Below are 25,657 nucleotides of genomic sequence, written 5' to 3'. Positions count from 1 at the left end.
TTTGAGGGCGTAAAACATCGCTCTGAGTTCCAGGAAATTGATGTGGTGTTTCTTTTCCTGGGTAGTCCAAAATCCCTGAGTTTGGAACTCGTTCAAGTGAGCTCCCCATGCATAGGGGGAGGAATCCGTGGTGATGACCAGTTGATGAGGAGGTAGATGGAACAGTAGACCTCTGGATAGATTTGATGATTTCAACCACCAAAGAAGCGACTGTCGAAGAGACGAGGTCACAGATATGTGTCGTGAACAAGGATCCGTCGCTTGTGACCACTGAGTCGCTAGGGTCCATTGAGGAGTACGCAGGTGGAGACGTGCGAAGGGAGTGACATGTACTGTGGAGGCCATGTGTCCTAAGAGCACCATCATGTGATTCGCAGAGATGGAAGGTTGCTGGAACACCTGCTGACAGAGATGAAGGATGGTGTGAAGGCGGTTTGGAGGAAGAAAAGCCCTCATCTGAACAGTATCCAGAATGGCTCCAATGAATTGAAGTCGCTGAGTTGGAATGAGGTGCGACTTGGGTAGATTGATTTAGAACCCCAACAGTCGAAGGAAGTAAATGGTCTGATCGGTGGCTTTGTGAACGGACTGAGGAGAAGGAGCCTTGATGAGCCAGTCGTCCAGGTAAGGGAAGACTTGAAAGTTGTGGGAGCGGAGATAAGCTGCGACCACAATCAGACATTTGGTGAATACCCTGGGCGAGGAGGCTAGGCCGAAGGGTAGCACCTTGTATTGGTAATGATGTTGATTGACAAGAAAGCGAAGATATTGTCTGGACATCAGATGAATTGGAATGTGAGTATACGCCTCCTTGAGATCGAGGGAACATAGCCAGTCTTCCTGAGAAAGAAGAGGGTATAGGGTGGCAAGAGATAACATCTTGAACTTCTCCTTGACCAGACATTTGTTGAGATCCCTGAGATCTAATATTGGTCTGAGATCTCCGGTCTTTTTGGGTACAAGAAAGTACCGGGAATAAAATCCCAGGCCTTGCTGGTCCAGAGGAACTGGTTCGATGGCATTGAGAAGAAGGAGGGATTGAACCTCCTGAGCGAGAAGGAGGGACTGAGCCTTGTTGGAAGCAGACTCTTTTGGCAGACTTACAGGTGGAGGAGTCTGAAAATTTAGGGAGTAGCCGTGGGCGATGATAGCAAGTACCCACTGGTCGGAGGTAATTGCTTCCCAGCGAGATAGAAAAATTTTTAGTCGACCTCCTATGGGCTGAGGTAGAGGACATGAGGGAGGAAGACTGGCAATGTCCTGGAGAAAGGAGTCAAAAGGGCTGCGTCGACTTAGGTTGAGTAGCCGGTTTGACAGTGGGCTGCTGTTGTTGACGAGCCTGTTGCTGCTGCTGACGCTGTCTGCGAGGTTGAGGAGGATGAGGCTGAGCCGGTCGAGCAGAAAACCTCCTTTGATATGAAGATTGTTGCCTGAATGGATGAGGAGGAGGAGGTTTCTTCTTGTTTTTCAACAAGGTGTCCCACCTAGTTTCATGGGCGGAGAGCTTTTGTGTGGTGGTATCCATGGACTCCCCAAACAGCTCATCCCCTAGGCAAGGCGCATTGGCAAGCCGGTCCTGATGGTTTACGTCCAGTTCTGAGGCCCGCAGCCATGCTAATCTTCTCATTGCTACAGAGATAGCAGTAGCACGAGACGTCAGTTCAAAAGTATCATAAATAGAACGGACCATAAACTTCCTGAGTTGCAAAAGACTAGAGGTACATTGCTGAAAAGCAGGAAGTTTACGGTCCGGAATATACTTTTGAAAAGAGGTTACCTGTTGAACGAGATGCTTCAGGTAAAATGAAAAGTGGAATGCGTAATTACCTGAGCGGTTGGCCAGCATGGCATTTTGGTAAAGACGCTTTCCAAATTTGTCCATGGCCTTTCCTTCCCTGCCAGGAGGGACAGAGGCATACATACTGGCGCCTGCAGATTTCTTTAGGGTTGACTCTACCAACAGAGATTCATGGGGAAGTTGGTGTTTGTCAAATCCAGGTATTGGAATCACTTTATACAGAGATTCCAGTTTTCTTGGGGCTCCTGGGATTGTCAAAGGAGTTTAAAGATTTTTATAAAAAGTTTCCCTCAAGATGTCATGGAGGGGTAACTTTAAAAACTCTTTAGGAGGTTGGTCAAAATCTAAGGCATCCAAAAATGCCTTGGATTTTTTAGAGTCAGACTCTAAAGGAATAGACAGAGTGTCTGACATCTCCTTTAAAAATTTAGTGAAGGAGGAGTGCTCTGGCTTAGCAGTAGTATCCTGCACCGATGGTTCCTCCTCATCAGATGTGTAATCCTCCTCGGTACCGAGGGGATCATCTGAATCGTCCCACAAGTCAGGGTCCCGTACCGATTGTAAATGGCCCTGGGAAAGTGGAGTCGATGTATCAGCATGTTTAGTCTTGCGTACCGATTTACCAGACCGAGTGGATACGGTACCTGGAGAATGTAGAACGGTACGAGGTTCAGAGAACAGTACCGGCTCCGACACCGTAGGAGTAGCACGCCGTTTTGGTTCTGCTGACAGAACAGGCATGGACAAAGATTTTTGCGGTGCCGAAACAGTCGATGACAATAAAAGAGGCTGTTCGACAGACGGCACCGACGGCTCAGTCGGTACCGACACTGGAAGGTTCGGAGACAATAGAGCCGGGAGCAACTGTTGGAGTTGCTGCTTAAGCTGGACCTGGAGGATAGAGGCAATGCGCTCATCCAACGTTGGTCCCGATGGCACCGGTACCGGTTTTTTTCTTGCTCGGTACCTTCGGTGCCGCTCGACGCTCGGGAGAAGTCGATGCCGATGACGAGGCAGAGACTTCAATGGGAGCGGAGCGTTTACGGGGCCGGCGCTCAGTCTGCAGGACTTGGCTCACTGCATGCTCGACTGGCGGGCCTAGAACAGTAGGGGAAGGCTTCTTAGCCGGCTTACCTACAGGAGTCGACACCGACGATGGATCTGGCGGTGCCGAGGTAGTCGGAGTCGATTTGGAGGAAGTCGTCGACGTCGATACCGGTGCAACTTCCATAGCGGTACCGAAAAGGATCCGCTGCTGAATTTGTCGATTTTTTAAAGTTCTTTTTTGTAAAGAACTACAGCGGGTGCAGGTTTCAGCCCTATGGTCCGGACCCAGACACTGGAGGCACCACTTGTGTGGGTCGGAGAGGGAGATAGGACGTGCACACCGCTGACACTTTTTGAAACCCGGTGACGGGGGCATGAAGGGAAATACTGCTGTAGCAAAATCGAAGCCCGAGGCTTCGATGGTGCCAACAGGCCCCGCCGGGTCAGATTCGACAAAAACAAAAAAAAAAAAAAAAAAGAAAAATAAAAAGATTTTTTTTTTTTTTTTTTTTACACAAAAGGTAAATAAGAAGGAAGAAATAAAATATGAAGAAAAAAATACGCGCGAGCGGGAAGGCAAGTGAAAGAGAAAAAAACTTCCAACAGCCGTTGGAAACACGCGTCTTCTTAGCTCCGCGGAATTAAGAAAACTGGGGACCGCGCGCCTCTGTCGGGCGGGAAGGCACTCGCGCACGCGCGGTGCGGCCTAGCTAGAACTTTCTAAAGTTCTTAGAGTGCAATCACTCTAAAATTGTCCGTACCGGGGCTCCGTCGGTGCCGTCACCCATCAGTCAAGAATATGCTGCCTGCTTGTCCTGGGATAAATGATCTTTCTGGCCATTTCCAGAGGAATTATAGAATAGTTAGGGAGTAGTCAACTTGGTTCATAGAGATGAGATGGTTCTTGTGGCGTTAGGTTGTTTTAGAGAGTGGGGAGGCGTTAGGTTGGTTTCGATTGTTGGGTATCAGGGATTTTTTTTAAATAGTATGGTTTTTATTTCTTTTCTAAATGTTCTGTAGTCAGGGGTCGTTATCAGCAAAGTAGAGAGTTGGCGGTCTAGTCTCGCTGCTTGTGTGGCCAGGAGGCCATTATACAGTTTTTTTCCGTTTGACTTCTCTGATTGGGGGGTATGTGAATGGAGCATGGGCTCTCCTTTGTCTGGTTGAGGTGGTTCGGATTAGATGGTTGGTTAGGTATATTGGGCTGTTTCCGTTCATGGTTTTAAATAGAAGACAGTAGAACTTGAATTGTATTCTTGCTTGGATTGGTAGCCAGTGTGAGTGGAGGTACGCCTCAGTGATGTGGTCATGTTTTCTCAGAGAGTAGATGAGTCTCAGAGCTGTGTTCTGGATTGTTTGCAGTTGTTTAATCATGGTCGCGGGGCAGGGTAGATAGAGAATGTTACAATAGTCTAGTAGACCCAGCATTAGGGCTTGAACTAGGATCCGGAATTGAGTTTTGTCGAAGAATTTTCACACTTGTCTTAGGTTTCTCATGATTGCAAAGGATTTCTGTATTATTTTGTTGATTTGTGGTTGCAACGTACAGCACCTGTCAATCGTCACTCCCAGTAGTTTTAGAGTGGTTTGCATGGGGAATGTGGTTGAGTTGATTACTAGGTTTGTAATGGATGGTGTCCTATCATTTTCTAGGAGAATGAATTTTGTTTTTTCTGAGTTTAGTTTCAGTTTGTGGTCTTTCATCCAAGATGTTATTGTTTCTAATGTTTTATGTATAGTGTCTATTATGGAGGGTTTTAGTTGATCAAAAGGGAGAAGAATGGTGATGTCGTCTGCGTAGCTGTAGGAGATTATGTTTGATTTATCTAGACAGGTGCCGAGGGACGCGATGTAGAGGTTGAAGAGTGTGGGGGATAAAGGGGATCCCTGAGGTACACCACAGGGGTTGGACCAGGGTTCTGACTTTTCATTGCTTGATTTTACTCTGTAGGATCTGGTCTTTAAGAATCCTTGGAACCATATGTGCACTTTATCTGTGATACCAATTGCATCCAGAATTTGTAGAAGAATGTTATGGTCAACCAGGTGAAATGTCGCGGATAGATTTAGTTGTATGAGGAATATTTTTTTTTCCTGTGCTAAGATGTTGTCTAGCTGTGTCCAGGAGGGATCCTAATAGTATTTCAGTGCTATAATTGGTTCTGAAGCCAGATTGTGTATGGTGGAGTATGTTGTGATCTTCTAGATAGTCAGTGAGGAATTTGGCTACTAGGCCTTCCATTATTTTGACGTAAAGTGGTATTGATGCTATGGGTCTGTAGTTGGAAGGTTGATCCGTTACTCCTTTAGGGTCTTTTAGGATAGGGGTGACAATGATTTCGCTGAGGTCTTGCGGGAAAAGGCCGTGTGTGAGCAGTGTTTGCATCCATTGTAGGAGGAGAGAGCGGAATTTGATACTGGCATTTTTTAGTAGATATGGAGGGCAATGGTTTAGGTCACAGGCTGCATGACTGTATTTTTTGTAGAGTTTGTTGAAGTGTTGTATAGTGGGGAAGAGGGACCAGGTTCTATCTGCTGCTGTAGATTCTTTGTCTGAGAGGATTGTAGTGATCTCATCTAGGAGAGTTGGGTTTCCTGCGAGGTTGTTCCTGGCATTTGTGATTTTATTTTTGAAGTGTTCTGCTAGTGTGGAGGCTGAGGGGGGAGGGGTGTTATCAGTGGCCAGGTAAGGTTTGGCGTCTGTGAGTTCTTTCAGTATTTGGAATAGTTTTTTAGTGTCTTGGGTTTCTCTGCCTATTAGGTTGGTGTAGTATGTCTTTCTTTTGTCTTTTAATTGTAGCTTGTATTGTAGGATGAGTATTTTCCATGCGATTTTTGTGGATTCTTGGTTGGTTTTCCTCCATTTTCTTTCGAGTCGTCTGCATTGTCTTTTGAGTAGGAGTAGTTCGTTGTCAAACCATTTGTCAGATTGTCTGCTGATTCTGGTTTTTGTTTGCATTGGGGCTAGCTCATTTAAGGTGGCTTTACTTAAGCTGCTCCATTGTGAAATGAAGTCTTTGGGGTTAGAGTCTTGGATTAATTCATCTGTTTTTGACCAGAATTTGGAGGGGTAGATATGTTTACGTGAGTTGTAGGTTAGTTTTGGGGATTTATGTTTAGATTTGTTTTTGGCCCAGTTAATATTGAAGGAGTATGTATAGTGGTCTGACCATAGTGAACGAGACCACTTTCCATTTGATGTCTGAATATCTGGGAGAAGGGGCTGTTGTATCATGAAGGCTGCGATGTCTATTTGGTGACCTTTTTCATGAGTGGTTTGTGGGTCTAGGATCTTGTATGTTAAGGCTTCGAGAAAGGATAGTAGGTTTTCTACTTGTTTGGAGGAGTGATCTTCGAGATGTAGGTTTAGATCGCCTAGGATAAGGTTGTATGGGGTCAATAGTGAATTTCGGTATAAGAAATCTTCGAATTCCGATTTTGCAGTGTTCCAGTTTCCTGGTGTTATATAGCATAGTATGCATGTCATGGATTCTTTTAGTGTGGAGCATGAGAGCTGGCATGCTAGAAGGTCCATGTAAGGAGTGGATATTTTGTCTAGTGTATTAATGTTAAGTGATTTTCTGATTATAATGGCTAGACTTCCTCCTCTTTTGTTTTCTCTGCAGACCACTGCTGTTTTGTAGTCTTTTGGGCAGATTTCTGTAATCCTGGGGGTCTTCGTCCAATGTTAGCCAGGTTTCTGTGAGGATTAGGCAGTCTATGTTCTCGTTTTGTATCCAGTCTTTTATGTGTTCTGTTTTTGGGCCTATGGCTCTTATGTTGAGGTAGGCACAAGTAAGAGTGGTAAATTCTGTTTGTGGACCAGTTGTTAAAGAGTATATGAGTGTTCTTGGGTAGGTGTATGTTTTGGACTTGGGGAGGTGAGAAAGTCTTCCTTTCCATGCTGGAGTAATGGTGTGTTGTATATAGGTCTGGTGATTGGTGTTTGTGTTCCCTAAGATAGACCAGACTGGATGGTGGTTTCTGTTTATAGTTGTGATGACTGGTATTGAGTAGATGTAGTTTGCATTTGTCTTCCTGTTGGTTAGGAGCAGGAGCAGGAGTAAGATTATGACAGTTAGCATTCTTTTCTTTAGTAGTCGATTCATCTTGGGAAATTGGTTGTTTTTTTGTTTTGGGTTTTTTTTAATAAAAGGAAACATAGGTGACAAGTGCATTTATAAAATTAGCTCCCAGAATTAATAATAATAATAATAACTTTATTCTTGTATACCGCAATACCATGGAAGTTCTATGCGGTTAACAGAAGAAGAGACTGTACAATTACAGTGAAGTTACAATTTCGTTAATGTTACATTAACATTTTAGACTATGCATTTTTCAATCAGTTACATTTACATTTTAGACGATACATTGACAGAGAAGTTAATTTTTGCAGGTAGGTAATATATTCGGAGTAGTTATGTTTGCTATGAGTTACATGCAGCAGTGTTACAAATAGTGAAGTGTTACAAACAGAAGTGTAACCTACGGCGGTAAAGAGTCTGGGGGGGAGTCGAGGTCAGAAGTGGAGGAGGGAGGAGATCGGAACATTCAGAGGAATTTGTCAAAAAGGTAAGTTTTAGTTAACTTCCTGAAGGTTTGATAGGGGGGGGAATTGGAGATGAGAGTGGTGAGACCAATAGCACACCTATACCTATGTATAAATTTACATCTGCTGCAAAAAAGACATGAATAAGTTAGGGCTGCACATTAACGGCACGATTAATGCATTATTAACTGTAAAAAAAAAAAAAAAATTACAATTAATCGTGGTGCAACCCACTTTCTGCTGCCCGTATGCCCAGTAAGTTGGTCTGGCAACTCTTCCCCCAACCTCCCCAGGACCAATGCAGCTGCTCCTCCTTGCCCCTTCCCCCAGATCCACATGGCTGCTCTTCCCCCTGCAGCCAGCCTATCTTTAAATCCGGGCTTTGGCCCTGCAGGCCAGTGGCAGCCATACAGAAAGGCTGCCTGCAGCCTGCACTGGGCCTTTTCCTGTGACCCAGCTTGCCCCGATGCAGCTTCCTGTTTATATAAGGGGAAGGTTCAGTCAACGGCAAAGGCCTGGTACAGAATGCAGGCAACTTTTTTGTATGGCTGCCACTGGTCTGCAGGGTCAAAGACTGGATTTAAAGGTAAGCCGGCTGCAGGGGGTAGAGCAGCCACATTGGATCTGGGGGGAGAGATGCCACACCAGGCAGGCAGGCAAGGGAACTGAGAGAACCAGGTAGGGCCAAAATGGGAAGGGAGACTAGGGAGAGATGTCCCTGAGGGAGAGAGCTGAACCTAAGGGTAAGTAGGAAGGAAAGGAGAGAGGGAGAGAGAGTTAGACCTGGGGGCAAGAGAAAGATATGGGGGTCCTTGGAGGTCCGGTCTCCTCTAAAGCCACAGTACCTGTTCAATGGCTAGTGAGGTAGCTGAAGCCTTGTCAGGCAAAGAAATCTGCTGCCTGAGTCGTCTCCCTCCTCACACTGCTTCAGGAATGAGGAAGTCAGTGGCATGCCTCCAGTCACCAACACTTGCATTCCCCAAGCATACTCAGAGTTGCAGCATGAGGCAGTACGAGGAAGGCAGCGGCTTTAACAGTGGATTTCTTCGACTGGTGGGACTTCGGCATCCCCACCAGTAACATTAGTGTATGGCCATTAATTTAAATAATGGAAAATCATCCATTTTACTGCTGTAGTACAAATGGCCTTAGAACATGAGAACGGCCTATGTAAGAGCACGCTAAGGCCATGTTCTACCGCACCAAGGACTTAAATTTAGAACAGCTATTTGTTTGCCTAGATTTATGAGCTTAATTTATGCGCCTAGGTACTGAAAATTAGTGCTAAGCTTTTGGCTTCTTTTCCCTGCCTTAAATCTACCCCTGCTGCCACCTGCTTTTCAGAGAGACTACATAAATATTTATTCAAAAATTTCACTAGTTTGCTTTTGTAAATTTTCAGAGAGATCAATTTATGAGCATAACTCTCAAAGCTAAGAGCATAAATCCTTTGAATATTGGTCCCAGAGTGTTTATAAATTCCATACTCAGTGGATCCCTGCAAAAGTGACTCTCCAAATTTATTAAACAGTTCTCAAAAGTTATTTATACTAATGCATTTAAAAGAAAAATACATCCTATTATAATAATATGCCTTGCTGAGTTTAAAAGCATTGTTCTTTTGACCAGGTCAATTTCATCGAGTATAAACATGAAGCGCACTGAATTCAAGTCAGATAAAAACTGGCTTAGAGTTTAAAGACAGCATTTTTTTAAAAAGCTTAACATCTTGTTACCAGCAGAAAAATCCATTTAAAAGCAGCAGAACAGGGGAACAAGCATCTTTCTTCCACCCTTCGCCTTTACTGGCCAAGCTTTTCTAGGTAACGGTGCACTAATTGCTTTGTGTGCCAGAGCTACAAAGGGTGCAGTCATTGCTAGTAGCTTAATTCATCTTTCGTTCCCTTGCCCAAGCAATTTTCTAGAAGCAAGAGTCAGTCTTAGAGCAGGCACAAGGGGCCCAATATTCAGCGCTATTTAGCCGGCCAGAAACGGCTCCAGGCTGGCTAAATAGCACATAGCTCAATGGATTGGCCAGTGACTGGCTATGTCACATGACATAGCCAGTCACCACCAATTTTCATCGGCTCACCAGCTAACTTTGGAGGCCAGATATAACCACCTAAAAGGGTGGTTTACCTTTGGCTACTAAGACTTAGCTGGCCAGCTGCTGAATATTGGTCTAACCGGCTTTGTTTTAGCTGACCAAAGATTGAATTTCCTGTCTACGCTGTTCGCCAGATATGGCGCGGGCACTGAATTTCCGGTATCACTAGACAGTGGGATTGCTGGTGATTTCCTGTGGTATGAATATGGGGTGGGGGGAGGTATCATTTAATCAGTGTTACATGCTTACCGCCAGCTTGTAGTCTGACCCCAACATGTATTTCTGTTTTTTGCCAGGCAGATCCCTGTTGATGTGACTGACCACAAAGAGGGAAGCAGGAAGTCTGATGGAAGGGCTAACCAGCACACTCCCCCAGAGGGCGCTGTAGAACATCTCCTGGCCTATCAGCAAAGACAGCCTCTGAAGCAGAATATCTGTCCTGGGGATCAAAGGAAAAACAAAACAAAACAAAACAAAACACCACACACCTTAAAAACGCACACAGGTGTCTTATCATTTAATATTACTTTTCAGACCTATCTTTGGGCATCAAGCTCAACTGGAACTAAAATGTGTTGGGCTAGAATATCAGAATCTTTTATTCAAAATTACCCATTAGATATCACTTATTTTTACATTCTTCCAATCACGCAGCTCCTGATTGGTGAGGCCCGACTTTAGTGCAGGAAAAGGTGGGCGGAGCATACCGCAAGTGATTTCCTTCACTCGCCGGCACTCTGGCTGCTCTCTCCTGCCGCTGCGGCTGTCCTCTCCTGCCCGGCCATTCGCGGTCAGAAAATCCGCGAATGACCGGGACCGCAAACAGCGAACCGCGAATGACCAGGGGAACACTGTACTATTTGATGTACCATGGACAGCACTTTAAACCGAATTCTTTGCTCAATTGGCAGCCAGTGCAAGCTTTTCAATGTGGGAGTTATATGGGCTACCCTTGTTACCCCACTAATCACCCTAGCGACAGAATTTATGACCCAGTGATCATTTTATCGCTGTATGCCCATTGATCTTGAACGATTTTGGAAAAACAGACGGAAAAATATAAGTAAGACTAAGAAAAATATGGCGGTTATCATTGAAAATCATGTACACTGCACATTCTCACTCTTGGCTCCATCTGCCCAAATGCCTCAAGTGCTACAAGGTTCAAGGTTTATTAATATTTGATGTATCGCTGAATCTGTTTACAAAGCGATGTACACAAGTAAAAAAGACATAAAATTACAGATGCACAAATTAAAATTCATTAACATCCAATTTAAGACAAGACAAACTTGAAATGGGAAGGAAAGAAGGGCAAAGATTACATCTGTTATATCAAGAAAAACAAATACGGGAAAAAACATAAGGAAACGGGGGTAGGTAAAAAAATTAAAAACTAAAAAATTTTTTTATATTGAGTATTAAATATACTGCACAAAAAAGAAAACGCTGCATTTCGCCTGGGCAGACATGTTGGTGGTGGCGGCTGTGGAAGAGGGAATGGGAGCAGACAACAGCTCCCCGCGACCCGGCAGAGGCCCCATACACTGCCCCAACTCTGCTGACCCTTGCCCCTGCCTGTCCCACAGGGAACCCCTAGCAATCCTGGCCCACAATAGTTGGCCCAGACCCAAGGAAGAGGAGAAACTGGAACACCAACAATGCAACAGGTACTCTGGATGGGGTGAAAAAGGTGGAAATAGGAAAGGTAAAAGGGGAAATGGGAATATTGGTAGGTAAAAAGAAGGGAGAAGGGCTACTGATGGACAGGGGGAGCAGGGAAGGGGTACTGCTGGACAGAGAGAAAAGGGCTACTGCTGGACAGGGGGGAGAGACAGAAAGAAAAGACAGAAAGAAAGGGGGGCAGGGAGAAAGAAAGAAAGACACACATACAGAAAGAGAGAAATAAATGCCTAAGTCTACACATCTATTCTACCACCCATTAATGTAACGGGCTAAAAAACTAGTATCATATAAAAAACATATTTCAGAATCCGTACTTCATTTTGCAAAAAGATGTGTTTCTTCAACAGTTTTTTAACATTCTGTGAATTGCTCTGCTGTGCAAAGTACGCATTTACAAACATTGATACCTCCTCACCTGTCATAAATTTCAGATCCTTCTTCCAGGCCTGGCAGGAGCCCTGTTATGAAGGCCTGAAGACTTGGCAGTAGCGCCTTCTGCAGTGGAAGAAAATAGGTCTCGTATAAATCCAGCAGAACCGGTCTTACGGACATTGCTGCATAGGCCAACAGGGGAAACAAGCCAGAGCTTTTGAGAACAAAAAAAAAGAAAATGAAGGATTAGTGAAGAATTAAACCAACAGTAAAGATCAAGTCACAAGAGTTTCCGAGGATTAGTTTCTTCATTTAGAAGATGGGTTCCTTCAACAAGAAGAATTGGACAATTTGCGATGGAACCAAGCCATGAAAATAAAATTGCATCACAAATGCTATGGGATCTTCAAATGTCTAAACAGGAAACAGAACAGCACTCTTGGTCTCATGCTGTCCCTTTAACACTATATACCAGGGCTTTAAATTCAACCATAGACAGAAGGGTAAATCCTAAGTCTGTGATGAAGCATTAGCTCCATACTGGCTCAGAAGAGATGCCTCCAAACCAAGCTACAGTGTTTCCTTAAAGATCTCCTATACCACCTCTTGTCAGCCTAAACCTGCTTATCTTAGGTGTGTAAATATCTCCTGAAAGCAGAAAACAAGCCGATTTACCTGTACAGAAATAAGTCTTTGGCAAGCCATTTTGTGCCAATAATTTTAAAGATTATTTCATAAGTCTCTAGGGCTTTTAAATGCACCCCACTGGGTAGAGCAGGATGTAAGCACTGAGCCAGTCTCTTGGTAATAATCAGGCGTCTTGGCAAGAGGGAGTATTTCAAATTGCTTTGGAGAGCCTGGAAATGAAAACAGAAAAAAAAAAAGAAATAAGAACGGTACATTCTACAGGCTGAACTACCTTTTGAAACAAACAAAACCAAAAAAGAAGCAGTACTGGAATTCAAAAAGGGTGAGATGAATCCAGAAAAAGAGGATCCTGAGAATAGAAGCCAAGGGCTGGATGCTTCAGATAAAATCAGAAATGAAATTATGGGGTTTTTGTTGTTTCTACAGAAATAGGAGAGTAACCTACATGAAGCAGTTAAAAAAATTCTTTAACCACCTTATCAGGCATTCTACACAGGCCATTTTGGGCTTTATTTGCCATAATCTGTTACTGCGATTCTGCTCTAGTGGGAGGGAACTTTTTGTCACCAAGGGAGAATCCAACAGTCATATTGATTCAAATGCTCACCTATCATCCCCTATTCCCTGCCCCTTCTCATAGGATAACCAAAATTACTGTACAAACATGACACCTCTGAGCTGTCTGGAGTATTTACTCAGAGGCTTAGCTTGTTACTTAAAATTCTTTTGGCACATTGGATAAAGATTGTAACACTGACAAGCAAGAGTGGGTCAGGCACATGAGTGACGGCATTCAATAACGCTGGGACAGAATTGCTTTTCCAGAGCTCAGATCTTTATACTCTAGTCCAGGGGTGTCAAAGTCCCTCCTCGAGGGCCGTAATCCAGTCGGGTTTTCAGGATTTCACCAATGAATATGCATTGAAAGCAGTGCATGCACATAGATCTCATGCATATTCATTGGGGAAATCCTGAAAACCCGACTGGATTCCGGCCCTCGAGGACCGACTTTGACACCTGTGCTCTAGTCCAAGGGTGGGCAACTCTGGTCCTCGAGGGCCGGAATCCAGTCAGGTTGTCAGGATTTCCCCAATGAATATGCATTGAAAGCAGTGTATGCAAATAGATCTCATGCATATTCATTGGGGAAATCCTGACAACCTGACTGGATTCCGGCCCTCGAGGACTAGAGTTGCCCATGTCTGGTCTAGTCTAAAGTTCTAATCATGTGCAACCCTATCTTCACGCACTGGTCTCCTCCACTTCCCAGTTTTGATTTTTCCATTCGGCAGAAAACAAAGCTCCCACATTGTTTTCAATACTTTTTGTCCTACTGCCTTAAGATATTTTTCTTTAACCTGACTCTATGATTGTTGTATAGCTCCGAACCTTACCAAGATTATGTGGGAGTATACTGATGCACCTAGTCCCATTTGTCTTGATGGGACTGTAAGCTCTTTTGAGCAGGGACCGTCTCTTCTGTGTTTTGATGTACAGCAATGTGTATGTCTGGTGGAGGAGGAGGAAGAGTAGAAGAGTGTGAGCTGTTGCTGCCGCTATGATCCGATATTTCTGTAGGCCGAGATGGTGTCAAAGCTGCCAAGGACAAGGAGCAGGCCCGGCATGCCGATGAAAAGATGGTGGTGACTCAGAGTCTGGCAGGCTCGACAGCTCCGTATGGGGTCATTGAGGTAGAGGCTGAGGTGATTCACCTGTTGGAGGCAATGTTAGACAAAAGGCTACTGCCAATTGATGAACAGTTGGGACAGGTTCAAGGGTAAACTTGAGGAGTTAAGCTGTGATTTTTACCTTGTTTCAACAGTGAACCAGAGAACTGGAGGACTGTGCTACAGAGGTGGAAACTACTCAAGACCACTTTGCAAAAAGAGTTAAGAGTTGAAAGTCTCTCAGGAGCATTTAGAGAATTTGGAGAATCACTCCCAGAGGAACAACCTCCGTCTAGTGGGATTGCAAGAATCAGTCCTTGAAAAAGAACTGCTGGGGTTCCTAGAGGCCTAGTTTCCCCAAGGATCAAACTGTCTGATCACCTTGGCCCCCTCTGGGTTGAAGGGCCCACAGGGTGGGACCTCAGCAATCATTTTATGCATGGCCATGTGATGTGATCTTTAAGAATCTAAATTATGCACACAAAATGGTGATTTTGCAGGTATGCCAGATTGGGAAGTCTGTCTTATAACAAAATGTTTTCAAGACCACTCTGTAGGGATCTTCTCCAGAAGGAGAAGCTTTGCAGCAGAGTGCTCTCAGCTGTTTGCCAAGAAGATCTGGCTTGCATTACATTACATTAGTGATTTCTATTCCGCCATTACCTTGCGGATCAAGGAGGATTACATAAGAATTGTCATGAAGTTACAAGATATACAGGCGGATTACATAGAAATTATCGAGAAATTAAGGTAATACATGTTGGGTAATTTGAACATTTTAGATTTGATAGGACTATTGTGGTAGGTGGAGCTTGGAAAGGAACTGGTCGTGTTAAATAGGTTTTATGTATTTTTTGAAGAGTAGAGTTTTAGTTTCTTTTTTGAAGGTTTTGTAGTCTGTGGTCGAAGACAGCAGATTGGTGATTTGTCTGTCTAGTTTTGCTGCTCTGGTGGCCATTAGGTTGTCATAGTTTTTTTCGTTTGACATTTTTGGTTGGCGGGTGTGTGAATAGTGAGTGGGTTCTCCTGTGTCTGGTTGAAGTGGCTTGAATTAGTCGGTTGTTCCAGTAGGTTGGGCTGTTTCCGTTAATAGCTTTGAATAGTAGGCAATAGAATTTGAAGTGTACTCTTGCTTGTATTGGGAGCCAGTGTGAATCGTAGTATGTCTCTGTGATGTGGTCATATTTTTTCAATGAGTAGTTGAGTCTTAGGGCTGTACTTTGTATTGCTTGTAGTTGCTTTATCATAGCCGCTGGGCAGGGGAGGTATAATATGTTGCAGTAGTCTATTAGTACAAGGACAAAAGATTGTACCAAAAGTTGGAACTGTTTCCTGTCAAAGAATTTTCATGAGTTTCTCACAAGTTTCGATGGTGACAAAGAAAGCTCTAGTGGCAATAATGGGAGATACGCATCTGGCTCGGGACAATGACAGAGGCCTCATGGGATGCTGAGATCTGATTCATACGACTGCCTTGAGGAGATCTAGATCAGTGTTCTTCAACCTTTTTACACCTACTGACCGGCGGCAAAAAAATTTTCTTGTGGACCCGCAAACTACTAGGACTGAAATTTTAAAATCCCGTTTTTGCCCCGTCTCCGCAAGCTCGGTCCTCGCAAACCATCTGATCCCATCCGCACAAGCCTCAGTTATGATTTTATATTGAATGTATTTTATTAAAATATAAAAAGAAACAATATTCTGTACAATTGTCATTTTAAAAATACAAATAATACAGAGAAAGAATCAACAAAACTTCTGTTTCCTCTCCCCTTCACATATATCCCCTCTACTATCAAGAAAACTGTTTAAGCCAAATTATTACAGAATGCTACACAGAAATATCATGCTAACAGAATACCGCAGTCACACATAGCAGGAATAGTGTTAGGGGAGTGCAACTAGGGCAACTGCCCCCTGATCAGAGAGAGCCCTAAGCCAACTGGAAGCTAAAGAAGCATTGCCTGGGCTTTGCAGTCCCCAGTTATGTCTAACACCAGCTCTAGCAGGATATATATTTCAAATCTGATATATTCTAATCACAAAATAGAAATAAAATTATTTTTTTCTACCTTTTGTTGTCTCTAGTTTCTGCTTTCATCTTCTTTTCACTCTCTTCTTTCCAGCGACTGCCCTCTCTGTCTCTTCAAGCCAGCATCTGCCCCTTCCATCCACTGTCTGCCCTCTCCCCTTTCCATATGGCATCTGTCTTCTTTCTATGCCCCTCTCCCCTTTCCATCCAGCCTGTGCCCCCTCTCTCCTTTTTACATGATTCATTCCAGCTTCACTGCTCTCTTCATTTTTAATTTCTCCTACACCAGATCTAGCATCTTTGTCCCTCTATTTCTCTGCTGACCCCCTTCCCATCTCTCTACTTTCTCATTCCTGACTCTCCCCTTCCCCTCCTCTAATCTCCCTGCCAGCTGTTTCCTTCCTTTTTCCTTCTCCCTTCCCTCCTCCCCTGTCCAGCAGTAACTCTCTTCCCTTCCTCTCCCAGCAGCATTTCTCCTTTTCCTTCACTCCAGATCCAGTAGCAGCTGTCCTTTTTCCCTTGTCCAGCAGCTTCCCAGACTCCTTTCCCTCCCCCCTCCCAGCAGCATCTCTCCTTCTCCCTCCCTCCAGGTCCAGTAGCAGCTGTCCCTTTTTTTCCCTTGTCCAGCGGCTTCCCAGACTCCTTTCCCTCCTCCCCTTTCAGCGGGATCTCTCCTTCTCCTTCACTCCAGATCCAGTAGCAGCTGTCCCTTTTTATTCCCCTTGCCCAGCAGCTTCTCAGCCTCCAACAGTGGCTTTCTCCCCTCCTAGCAGCTCTCCGTACTTGCCAGCGCAGCGATTCACTAAGGCAGCCTTGGGTCCTTTGATGGGTCGCACCACCTCTGAGGAAAGAGGAAGTTGCATCATCAGAGGCTACCGCGACTCAGCAAAAGCCCCAAGGCTGCCTTAGTGAATCGCTGGCTGGTAAGTACCGACAGCTGCTGGGAGGGGAGAAAGCCACTGTTTGAGGCTCCCCATGATTTCGCCGGCTCTGCAGCTCATCAATCTTGCTGGCCCTGCGTGGACAGGCAGGAAATTGCTGCTGTTGATTTCGCCGGCCCGTTGCAGACCGGCAGTAATTTTCTGCGGACCGGCACCAGTCCACAGACCGGCGGTTGAAGAACAGTGATCTAGATCACTGTATAATTGCCCCTAAGCTCAATTGTACTTTTCAGGGAATTAGATTTTATGGGACTGTTGTTGGGATCTGGCATTCAGAGAACACATGCCCTGGAACCATTGTGGAGCTACGAGGAGGCTCCCTGAGTTTATAGATGGCTCAATATGAGTGCTTTCTATAGCTGAAAGAGGGTAGGCATGTAACTTTTAATTAAAACTTTAAAAAACCATTTCACTCCCAAATTTGAGGACAATCTGGAAGGACAGTTTACTTTTGTAGGAGACCCCACACTGTCTCAGATTATAAAAGTGGCATTTTTCATGAAGAATGGTTAGTGCTGTTTCTATTGAACTGGCTTTAAGTTTAGCTAGATTGCACTCAGTCTTGTTTGGGAGTCCATTCGTGCTTTACTATAAACATTTTTTGCAGAAATACAGAGAGACTGAAATTATATATCGGTATTTTTTTTGTAGAATAGTTAAATGCTCCTTCTAGTGACTGGCTTGATGAAACAAACACATACACTTCCCCCTCCGTATTTGTGAATTCTGTATCTATAGATTTGCTTAGTCACAGTTTTAAACGAAAAAACTTTCATTTTTCCGGCTATTTTAAGTCCTGTAAGCCCCTCCTTAAGCCTTAACTGGTGGTCTAGTGGGTTTTCAGGCAGGAGCGATCTTCCCACAGCTAAGAAACCCAAAGACAGCACAGATAATTAGCAATGGTCAAAGGAAGGTTCCCTGCTGTGGGAAGACCTAGCAAAACTTCGGACCAATATTTTGCAGCATAAGACTTGCAAATTTCAAAGTGATCATTTAGAAATGTGGACCTTGTGGCGGGAGTTGTGTGCGGTTCAATGCCCCCAGTTTTACCTTGTGGCCGGCTCCCTCCTCCTCACAGCTGTAATGTGCACGGAGCTGCGTGCAGCGGCTCCTTGTGCATTCCACACCTCATCCAGACGTCAGAGAGAAGGCTTCCGGTTCAGGATGCACGAGGAGCCGCTGTACGCGGCTCCGTGAACACTACGGCTGTGAGGAGGAGGCAGCCGGCCACAAGATGATACCAAAGGGCATCGGACTGCGGGCCGCATAAAACAGCCAGGTTAGAGCCAGACAGAAGTGAGACACTCGCCGGAGGGAGGCACAACATGGAGGGAGAAAACAAAAGTAGGGGGAATGGTTTTTATTTTCAAGTTAGTGTTTGAATTGTGTCAATTTTGAGCATTTTAATGCACTGCTCAGGAAGAAATAAGAACATAAAGAACATAAGAAACGCCTTCACCAGATCAGACCCTAGGTCCTTCTAGTCCGGCGACCCGCACACGCGGAGGCCAAGCTTGGTGCTCCCTGTTGGAGACCTTAATTTCCGTATCCCTCAATGTGATTTGCAAGAAGGTGTGCATCCAACTTGCGCTTGAATCCCAGAATGCTAGTCTCCGTCACAACCTCCTCCGGGAGAGCATTCCAAGCATCCACCACTCTCTGTGCGAAGCAGAACTTCCTGACATTTGTCCTGGACCTGCTGCCCCTCAGTTTCTGTCCATGACCTCTTGTCTGTGTCACATTCGAGAAAGTGAATAATGATGTTTCTTGGTCTATTTGTCAAATCCTTTTAATATTTTAAAAGTCTCTAGCATGTCCCCTCGCAGTCTCCTCTTTTCAAGGGTGAACAGTCCTAATTTTTCGAGTCGTTCCTTGTAGCTCAAATTTTCCATTCCTTTTACTAGTTTCGTGGCTCGCCTCTGCACCTTCTCCAGCAGGGTTATATCTTTCTTTAGGTAGGGAGACCAGTGTTGGACACAGTATTCCAAGTGTGGTCTGACCATTGCTCTGTAAAGCGGCATTATGACGGCCTCCGATCTACTCGTGATCCCCTTCTTTATCATGCCCAACATCCTGTTTACTCTCTTTGCCGCCGCCGCACATTGAGCCAACGGTTTCAGGTTCCTGTCTATCAGTACCCCCAAGTCCTTTTCTTGTTCGCTTTTGCTCAAAGTTACTCCTAACATTCTATATTCATGTTCCTTGTTTTTCCTACCCAGGTGCATCACCTTCCATTTGTCTATGTTAAAATTCATCTGCCACCTTTCCGCCCACTTCTCCAGCTTGTTCAGGTCCTTCTGGAGCTCCTCGCAGAAGGACCCGGGGGTTGTACTGCATGCAGAATCTTGAATCTTAGGATGTTTTTGGTTTTGTTTTTTACTATATGAGTACTTTTAGTTTTTGGTCCTGTATTTGCATAGGGGTTATCTGTGTTCTGGTAGGAATGAATGTTGAGAAGCCTACAGTGTGTTTTTGTGTAGTTTAATTTTGTGGTTAACCATTACCATTATGTGTTAATAAGATTATTTTGTGTGTATACATGAAAAATGAATAGAAAAAATAGTGTTATAATTAGTATTATTATGGGGGCGAGGTCTGGGGCGGAGATTGGGCTGGGTCTGGCCCGTGACTTAGCCTGTGTTTTGGATTTCGGCCCCTTCATGTGATTGAGTTTGACACCCTTGCGTTAGATCCTTTTCACGTTCAGCTCCCCTCCAGGAAAAGGGAAGAGAATTGATGTACAGAAATTCCCCTTCAGCAGGAAACAGAACCCATCACATAGATGACCTTTTGAAATATATTGTTAGGTGCCATTGACTCGTGTTCGCGTCCTAGCAACTTGATGATCATCATCAAGTTTTCATGGCTTTTTGAAATCCACATGGGACAAACTGGTAAATTGCAAAATAAGTTTTATTTGTACTATATCCTGATTTTTGTCTTGAGCAGGAAACAGTTGAGGTCTCTAAAATTTAAGATAAGATGCAAGCCTCTTGTCCTTCTCTCTCTCTTTTTTATTTTTTTTTTAAACGGAAGAGACCTAATCTCTTTAGAATTAAACCTTTTTTATTAAAGGAAGCAATGAACAGAACAAAGTATACAACGTAAAATTTTTAGAACTGAACAGTCACAATCCCTGCCTCCCCCTCCCCCCCCCCACGAATCCTAGCTGCGCCAACATGTCAAGAAACCACAATCAAAAGAACAGATCTGCAAACAGGTGCCAAAAGACAGTAAGAATCCAATTATCCAAAACCCTACCACCCACAACCGTCCCTCCACATCCAATCCCGAGTATGGAAACATAGGCCAAACAGATGGACACAAAGTCCAAGTGGGGGTTTCCACCGGTCCAAAGACACCAGTTCCCTGCACTAGAGATTTCCAATGAACTTGTGGGGATGCGGAACCGAGCTGAATGCCGCCCTGCTCTGCCCCGATCTCTCCTGCCTGCTTACCCCGACTCTTCTGCTCTCTGCCGCCCTTCCCCGTAGTGCAAGACCGTGGTTTTAAAGCGGGGCTGTACGCCACAGTACAGCGCCAGCTTTAAACCCACGGGCTCGTACTGAAGGGAAGGAGGGAAAAGGCTGCCACCTCCGAATAGGAGCAGGAGAATCGGACCCTGAACATGCTTGCCCCGACTGCCGACTGCCTATGCTTGTCCCTATGCCTATGCCTAACCCGAAGCGGGTTAAACCCACGGGCTCGCAAAAGTTTAAAGTTTAAAAAAAAAAAAAGTTGTGGCTCGGATGGGTCTGCGCAGTCTGTGCTTGCGTGATCCATGCAGGCAGATGAAGGCATTCCTCCGATCACCCCGTCTGCATATTTTAGGTTCCTGAATGCGTCGGATTGTTCCGATTCAGGCAGGTTAGTAAATCTAGCCCTTTGTTACTTGGGGTTTTTTTTGTGCTGTTTACAGTGGAAATTTGACTGGGAATGGAGCTTAGCATATCTAATAGGAACTGTCTTGGAGGTGGGCAAGTACCGTATTTTCACTCATATACCGCGCACCCGGGTATAGAGCGCGGGAAACTGTAATTTATGTAAAGAAATTTTTATATACCGCGCACACCCGTATACTGCGCATGCCTCCCTGACTCTCCTTTCGCCCGCCCCGACTCTCCTCTGGCCACCCTGACTCTCCTCTGGCCCACCCCGACTCTCCTTTTGCCCACCCCGACTCTCCTCTGGCCGCCCCGACTCTCCTTTCACCCACCCCGACTCTCCTCTGGCCACCCCAACTCTCCTTTCGCCCGCCCCGACTCTCCTTTCGCCCGTCCCGACTCTCCTTTCGCCCGCCCCGACTCTCCTTTCGCCCGCCCCGACTCTCCTCTCCGCCTTGAAGTCCTGTCCCCACCCTGAAAGCCTGATGCCCCCCCCCCGACGTCCGATTCACCCCACCGCAGGTCCGCTCGCACCCCCACCCCGAAGGACCGCTCGCACACGCACCCGCACCCCCACCCACAGCCTCTGAAGTCAGAGAAAGGGCGGGACCGCCGGAAGAGGAAGCAGCGCAGACGCAGGGCTCACAGAAGGGGCGGGACCGCCGGCAGAGGAAGCAGCAGGACAACGGTAGGAGCTTCTCCATGATGGGGGGGAGGCTGTGGGGGTGCGAGTGGTCCTTCGGGGTGGGGGTGCGAGCGGTCCTGCGGGGTGAATCGGAAGTCGGGGAGGGGGGGAACTATATAAAAAAAAGTTGTAAAACGCGCTCACGCGTATAACGCGCATGGTTATGCACAGTTTGTAAAATCGTGTATAACGCGCGCGTTAAATGTGTGAAAATACAGTAGTTTTTTGTTTTGATTTCCTTTGTCTGGTCCAGTGAATTGGGATAGTGTGGATGGCTGTGTGGCGAGTGGCGAGGAGTGTGTGGCGCAGTGGTTGGATCTACAGCCTCAGCACCCTGGGGTTGTGGGTTCAAACCCCGCGCTGCTCCTTGTGACCCTGGGCAAGTCACTTAATCCTCCATAGTCCTAGGTACGTTAGATAGATTGTAAGCCCACCGGGACAGAGAGGGAAAATGCTTGAGTACCTGATTGTAAAACCGCTTAGATAACCTTGATAGGCGGTATATAAAATCCTAATAAACTTAAACTTAAACTTATCTAGGTTGGTTAGACCAAAACAGGAAGATTATTATTAGACATGAACTGATCATTTTACTTACAATTAAGGTGAACCAGTTTTGAGAGATATGATATTCCTGAGGATTATATTTCTGAAGGCTTTATATTCTTGAGGCTTTACTTGTTCGGTTACTCACTCTTCCTATGGATGTCACCTAAAGTTTCCTCGAAGTTTGCACAAAGGGTTGCACAAACCAAGTTACTAGTCAAACATCATGTGTGCACTCCATGAAACCTTACAGAAGAAGGTAATCAGGGATTTGACAGGTTAAATGTTAATCTTTAGTGCACAGATCATCACTAATAATTGGTCATTAGTGTCAATTAACAGCTCATTTGTCAATTAAATTATAGAATATCTACAGTGAAAAACATAACCTGGATACGCAAGATTATAGAATGATGGGGAAGTGGACAATGAGGGAACTATGGCAGCTGATAGTATTACAATGCAAGACAATCATTGGCTCTTATCTACTGTTTCTGGTTACTGAACATGCTGGACTTTGGTTCAAAACACTTTGTAGTTCCCTAAGAATATAAACAATGGAAAGGTCAACCGCCCTGGATATACATTTGGCTTGTTTGCTTTTTGGCTGTAAATCAACAGAAGGAAGAATAATAGGATATGCATTAAGAGTGCTCAATGGGCCTGTTTCAGTAAAACAGGCCTTAAAAAAATTTCTTTTGATTTAGGACAGGGGTGTCAAATTTGATCATATTAAGGGGCCGAAATCCAAAATGCAGGCTAAGTCGCGAACCAGACCCCACCCAATCTCCGCCCCAGACTCCACCCCCATTATAATACTATTTTATAATTATAACACCATTTTTTCCATTCATTTTTCATATATACAATATAATCTTATTAACACATAATGGTAATGGCTAACCACAAAATTAAACTACACAAAGCACACTGTATGCTTCTCAACATTGATTCCTACCAGAACACATCTCTACCTTCCCTCCCCCTGCACCATCCCTTGTGTACAACTTCTTTCCCTTTCTATTCCTTCCCTCCCTAAATCCCATTGTCCACCATCTCTCTCCATCTCCTGTTTTAGATCCATTATTTCTTCTATCCCTCCCCCCAATTTCCCCTCTCCCCCAAGTTCATCTCTCCCTCCCCCATGATCTCCCCCAAGTCCATCTCGCCCCCTCCACCATCCATCTTCCCCCCTCCATCTTCTCCCTATCTCGCCTTCTCCAGTCCACCAACTCCAAGTCCATCTCCCCTCTCCCCCAGCTCCAACTCCTAACACTGAAGCCCAGTATTTGGCTGGCAGAGGGAAACACTTGTGCATTGTGGCACCTACCAAGAGCTCCAGGTGCTTCACACAGCAGACAAACACTTTTCCCGTGAGCTGCAGAAGACGCAGCCTTGCAAAAGCCGAGTGAGAAGTGTCTCCGCAGCATTTCCAATGCGCTCGCACAGCTCCTTGGGAGCCCCCGTGCGCCACGTCACCTGGCACTCACAGGTGTGCAGGGCTCTGGCCGTCATGTAGCTGATGAAAGGCCAGCCGCTGGCAGGACCCGGGAGAGTAGGCATGCGCCACTGAGCAGCAGCAGCAGCAGCAAGAACGGTACATACAGGTGGTATATTGGGGGCGTTTTCCAGGCTCCGGAGGAAGCATGAGCTTACATGCAGGAAGATGAGGCGTGGGCATCTACTGCCAGCCAACCAATTAAAAATCACCTTGTTGCTGCCGTTCTGCACGCAGAGGTCTACTCGGCTTTCCCTCTGCCACCGGAGTTCTTGCTTCTGATGTAACTTCCGGTTTTGCAAAACCAGAAGTTACATTACATGGAAGAATTCCGGTGGCAGAGGGAAAGCCCGAATGGATCTCTAGCAAGGGGGGCCAACGAATTGGTGAGTTTGATTTTTTACAAAAACAATTAGATTCGCCCGAAGTGAATTGGTGAATCGATTCGAATTGCGAATCAGGCAGCACTAATAGACAGCAGATTAAAATGCTCAAAATTGACACAATTCAAACACTAACTTGAAAATAAAACCATTCCCCCTACCTTTGTTGTCTCCCTCCCCCCGGCGGGTGTCTAACCTTCTGGCAGGCTCCAACCTGGCCATTTTATGCGGCCCGCAGTCCGATGCCCCCCGGTGTCATCTTATGGCCGGCTCCCTCCTCCTGCTCACAGCCGTAGTGTGCATGGAGCCGCATGCAGCGGCTCCTCGTGCATCCTGCACCTGAACCAGAAGCCTTCCGACGTCGCAACTTGACTCCACTAGACAGTGTGCTTTTTTATTTTGCTGCCCTTTTCCACTGGTGAATTATCTTTCAAGAACGTCAAAGTTGCTCTAAGAACTTGGTTTTTCAACTCTGCGTGTAAAATTAATCCAGACCAAACTTAACCTTGCCTGGTTTGAACCACCATTATATTTCCCACCTTCTTCCTCTACCCACTCTCCCCTACCTCTCTGTGATGGTCTCTCTGCTCTGTCCTATTATTGTAATTCCCTTCCAATCTTTCTTTATATAGTCTGCACACCACTGAGATCTATGCGATAGTCTTATGAGTTGTTAACAAACCATAAACCAAGATCTTAAGCCATTGCTCATATCCAATTTTTTTAAGACATATTCAAGAATATTCTTCATGGAAGGCATTCCTATTGAACAAAACGAGGAGGGCAATTTTCCATCTCTCCTACACAGCACAAGCACAAGACTGCACACTGATCTTGAAAAATCAGCGGTTGCACACATTATGGGGTAAACAGGAACCTAAGCATGTTGCACCAGAACATGTGCCACTATTTTTGGACCATTTTTGATACCTTATTCATCATCTAGGACACTCAGATTAACACAACAACATCTATTAACTATTCCGTCTTTAAAAATAATAGGGACCAGGAGATCTACCATTTTTTCGGTCATAGCACCTCAGCTCTGGAACAATTTACCACTATTTATATGTAATGAACCTTCTTTAGAAAAATTTAAGCGTTCCCTTAAAAGCTTTCTGTTCAAGGACGCTTTCAATATATAGAAAATATTACCTACAAATATTAAATCCCAGTTTTTAATGAGTGTTATGTGTAGGTCGCCAAAATACTCTTTATTTCACTTTATATCTTGGATTTGAGATCCTACCATATATGTTTTCCATGACCCCTCCATATGTGTTTTTTTTTTCCTTAAATGTTTCTTTTCTTAAAAAATTTGTAGTTCAACCCTTTTGCCTTTTGTACCAGTTTGTAATAGAATGCCAAAATTTGTCTATATTATCTTGTTTTGTCCTCCCCAATTTGTTAATTGTTATTTCAAAAACAATTGTTATACGCATTGAAATATATGATATTGCGTAGATAACAAATCCCAATAAAACTTGAAACTTGATTTACTCATGTAAATTGTTTTGATCATTGCCCCCAGGCTGATTACTTTCTGCCCGGGTTTACTTCAGTAATAATATGTGATCCAAGTAAATTTTCTTTTTCATTGTGGCTTAGCAGTTGAAGTTGGCTCTCTGGACTTGTGTTTGTCTGCACTTGCTACTCATCCAGGAACCAAATTGGTATTACTCAGATTTGCCACATTGGCTCTGTTTCTACACATATATAAACTAAACTAAACTAAACCTTGGGTTTATATACCGCACCATCTCCACGAATGCGGAGCTTGGCACGGTTTACAGGAAGAAAGATGAGAGAGG

The 25,657-nt window shown here is 44.9% G+C and overlaps 1 protein-coding gene across 2 annotated transcripts in view; it reads right to left on the bottom strand.

Annotated features, from left to right (window-relative positions):
• The window catches only part of DOP1B (DOP1 leucine zipper like protein B), a 245,892-nt gene that overhangs the window by 206,526 nt on the left and 13,709 nt on the right, over positions 1–25,657 (bottom strand). For both annotated transcript variants that reach the window (XM_033947781.1, XM_033947782.1), the window contains exons 3-5: positions 12,238–12,419; positions 11,606–11,776; positions 9,754–9,943 (exon numbers count right to left, since the gene is read on the bottom strand). In XM_033947781.1, coding sequence (XP_033803672.1) covers positions 9,754–9,943; positions 11,606–11,776; positions 12,238–12,419 — 543 coding nt within the window. The remainder of the gene's footprint in view (positions 1–9,753; positions 9,944–11,605; positions 11,777–12,237; positions 12,420–25,657) is intronic.

Source organism: Geotrypetes seraphini, chromosome 6 (assembly GCF_902459505.1).
Source record: "Geotrypetes seraphini chromosome 6, aGeoSer1.1, whole genome shotgun sequence".
Taxonomy (NCBI): domain Eukaryota; kingdom Metazoa; phylum Chordata; class Amphibia; order Gymnophiona; family Dermophiidae; genus Geotrypetes; species Geotrypetes seraphini.
The sequence above is the reverse complement of the archived record's forward strand: the minus strand, read 5'-3'. Positions and strand labels throughout refer to the sequence as shown.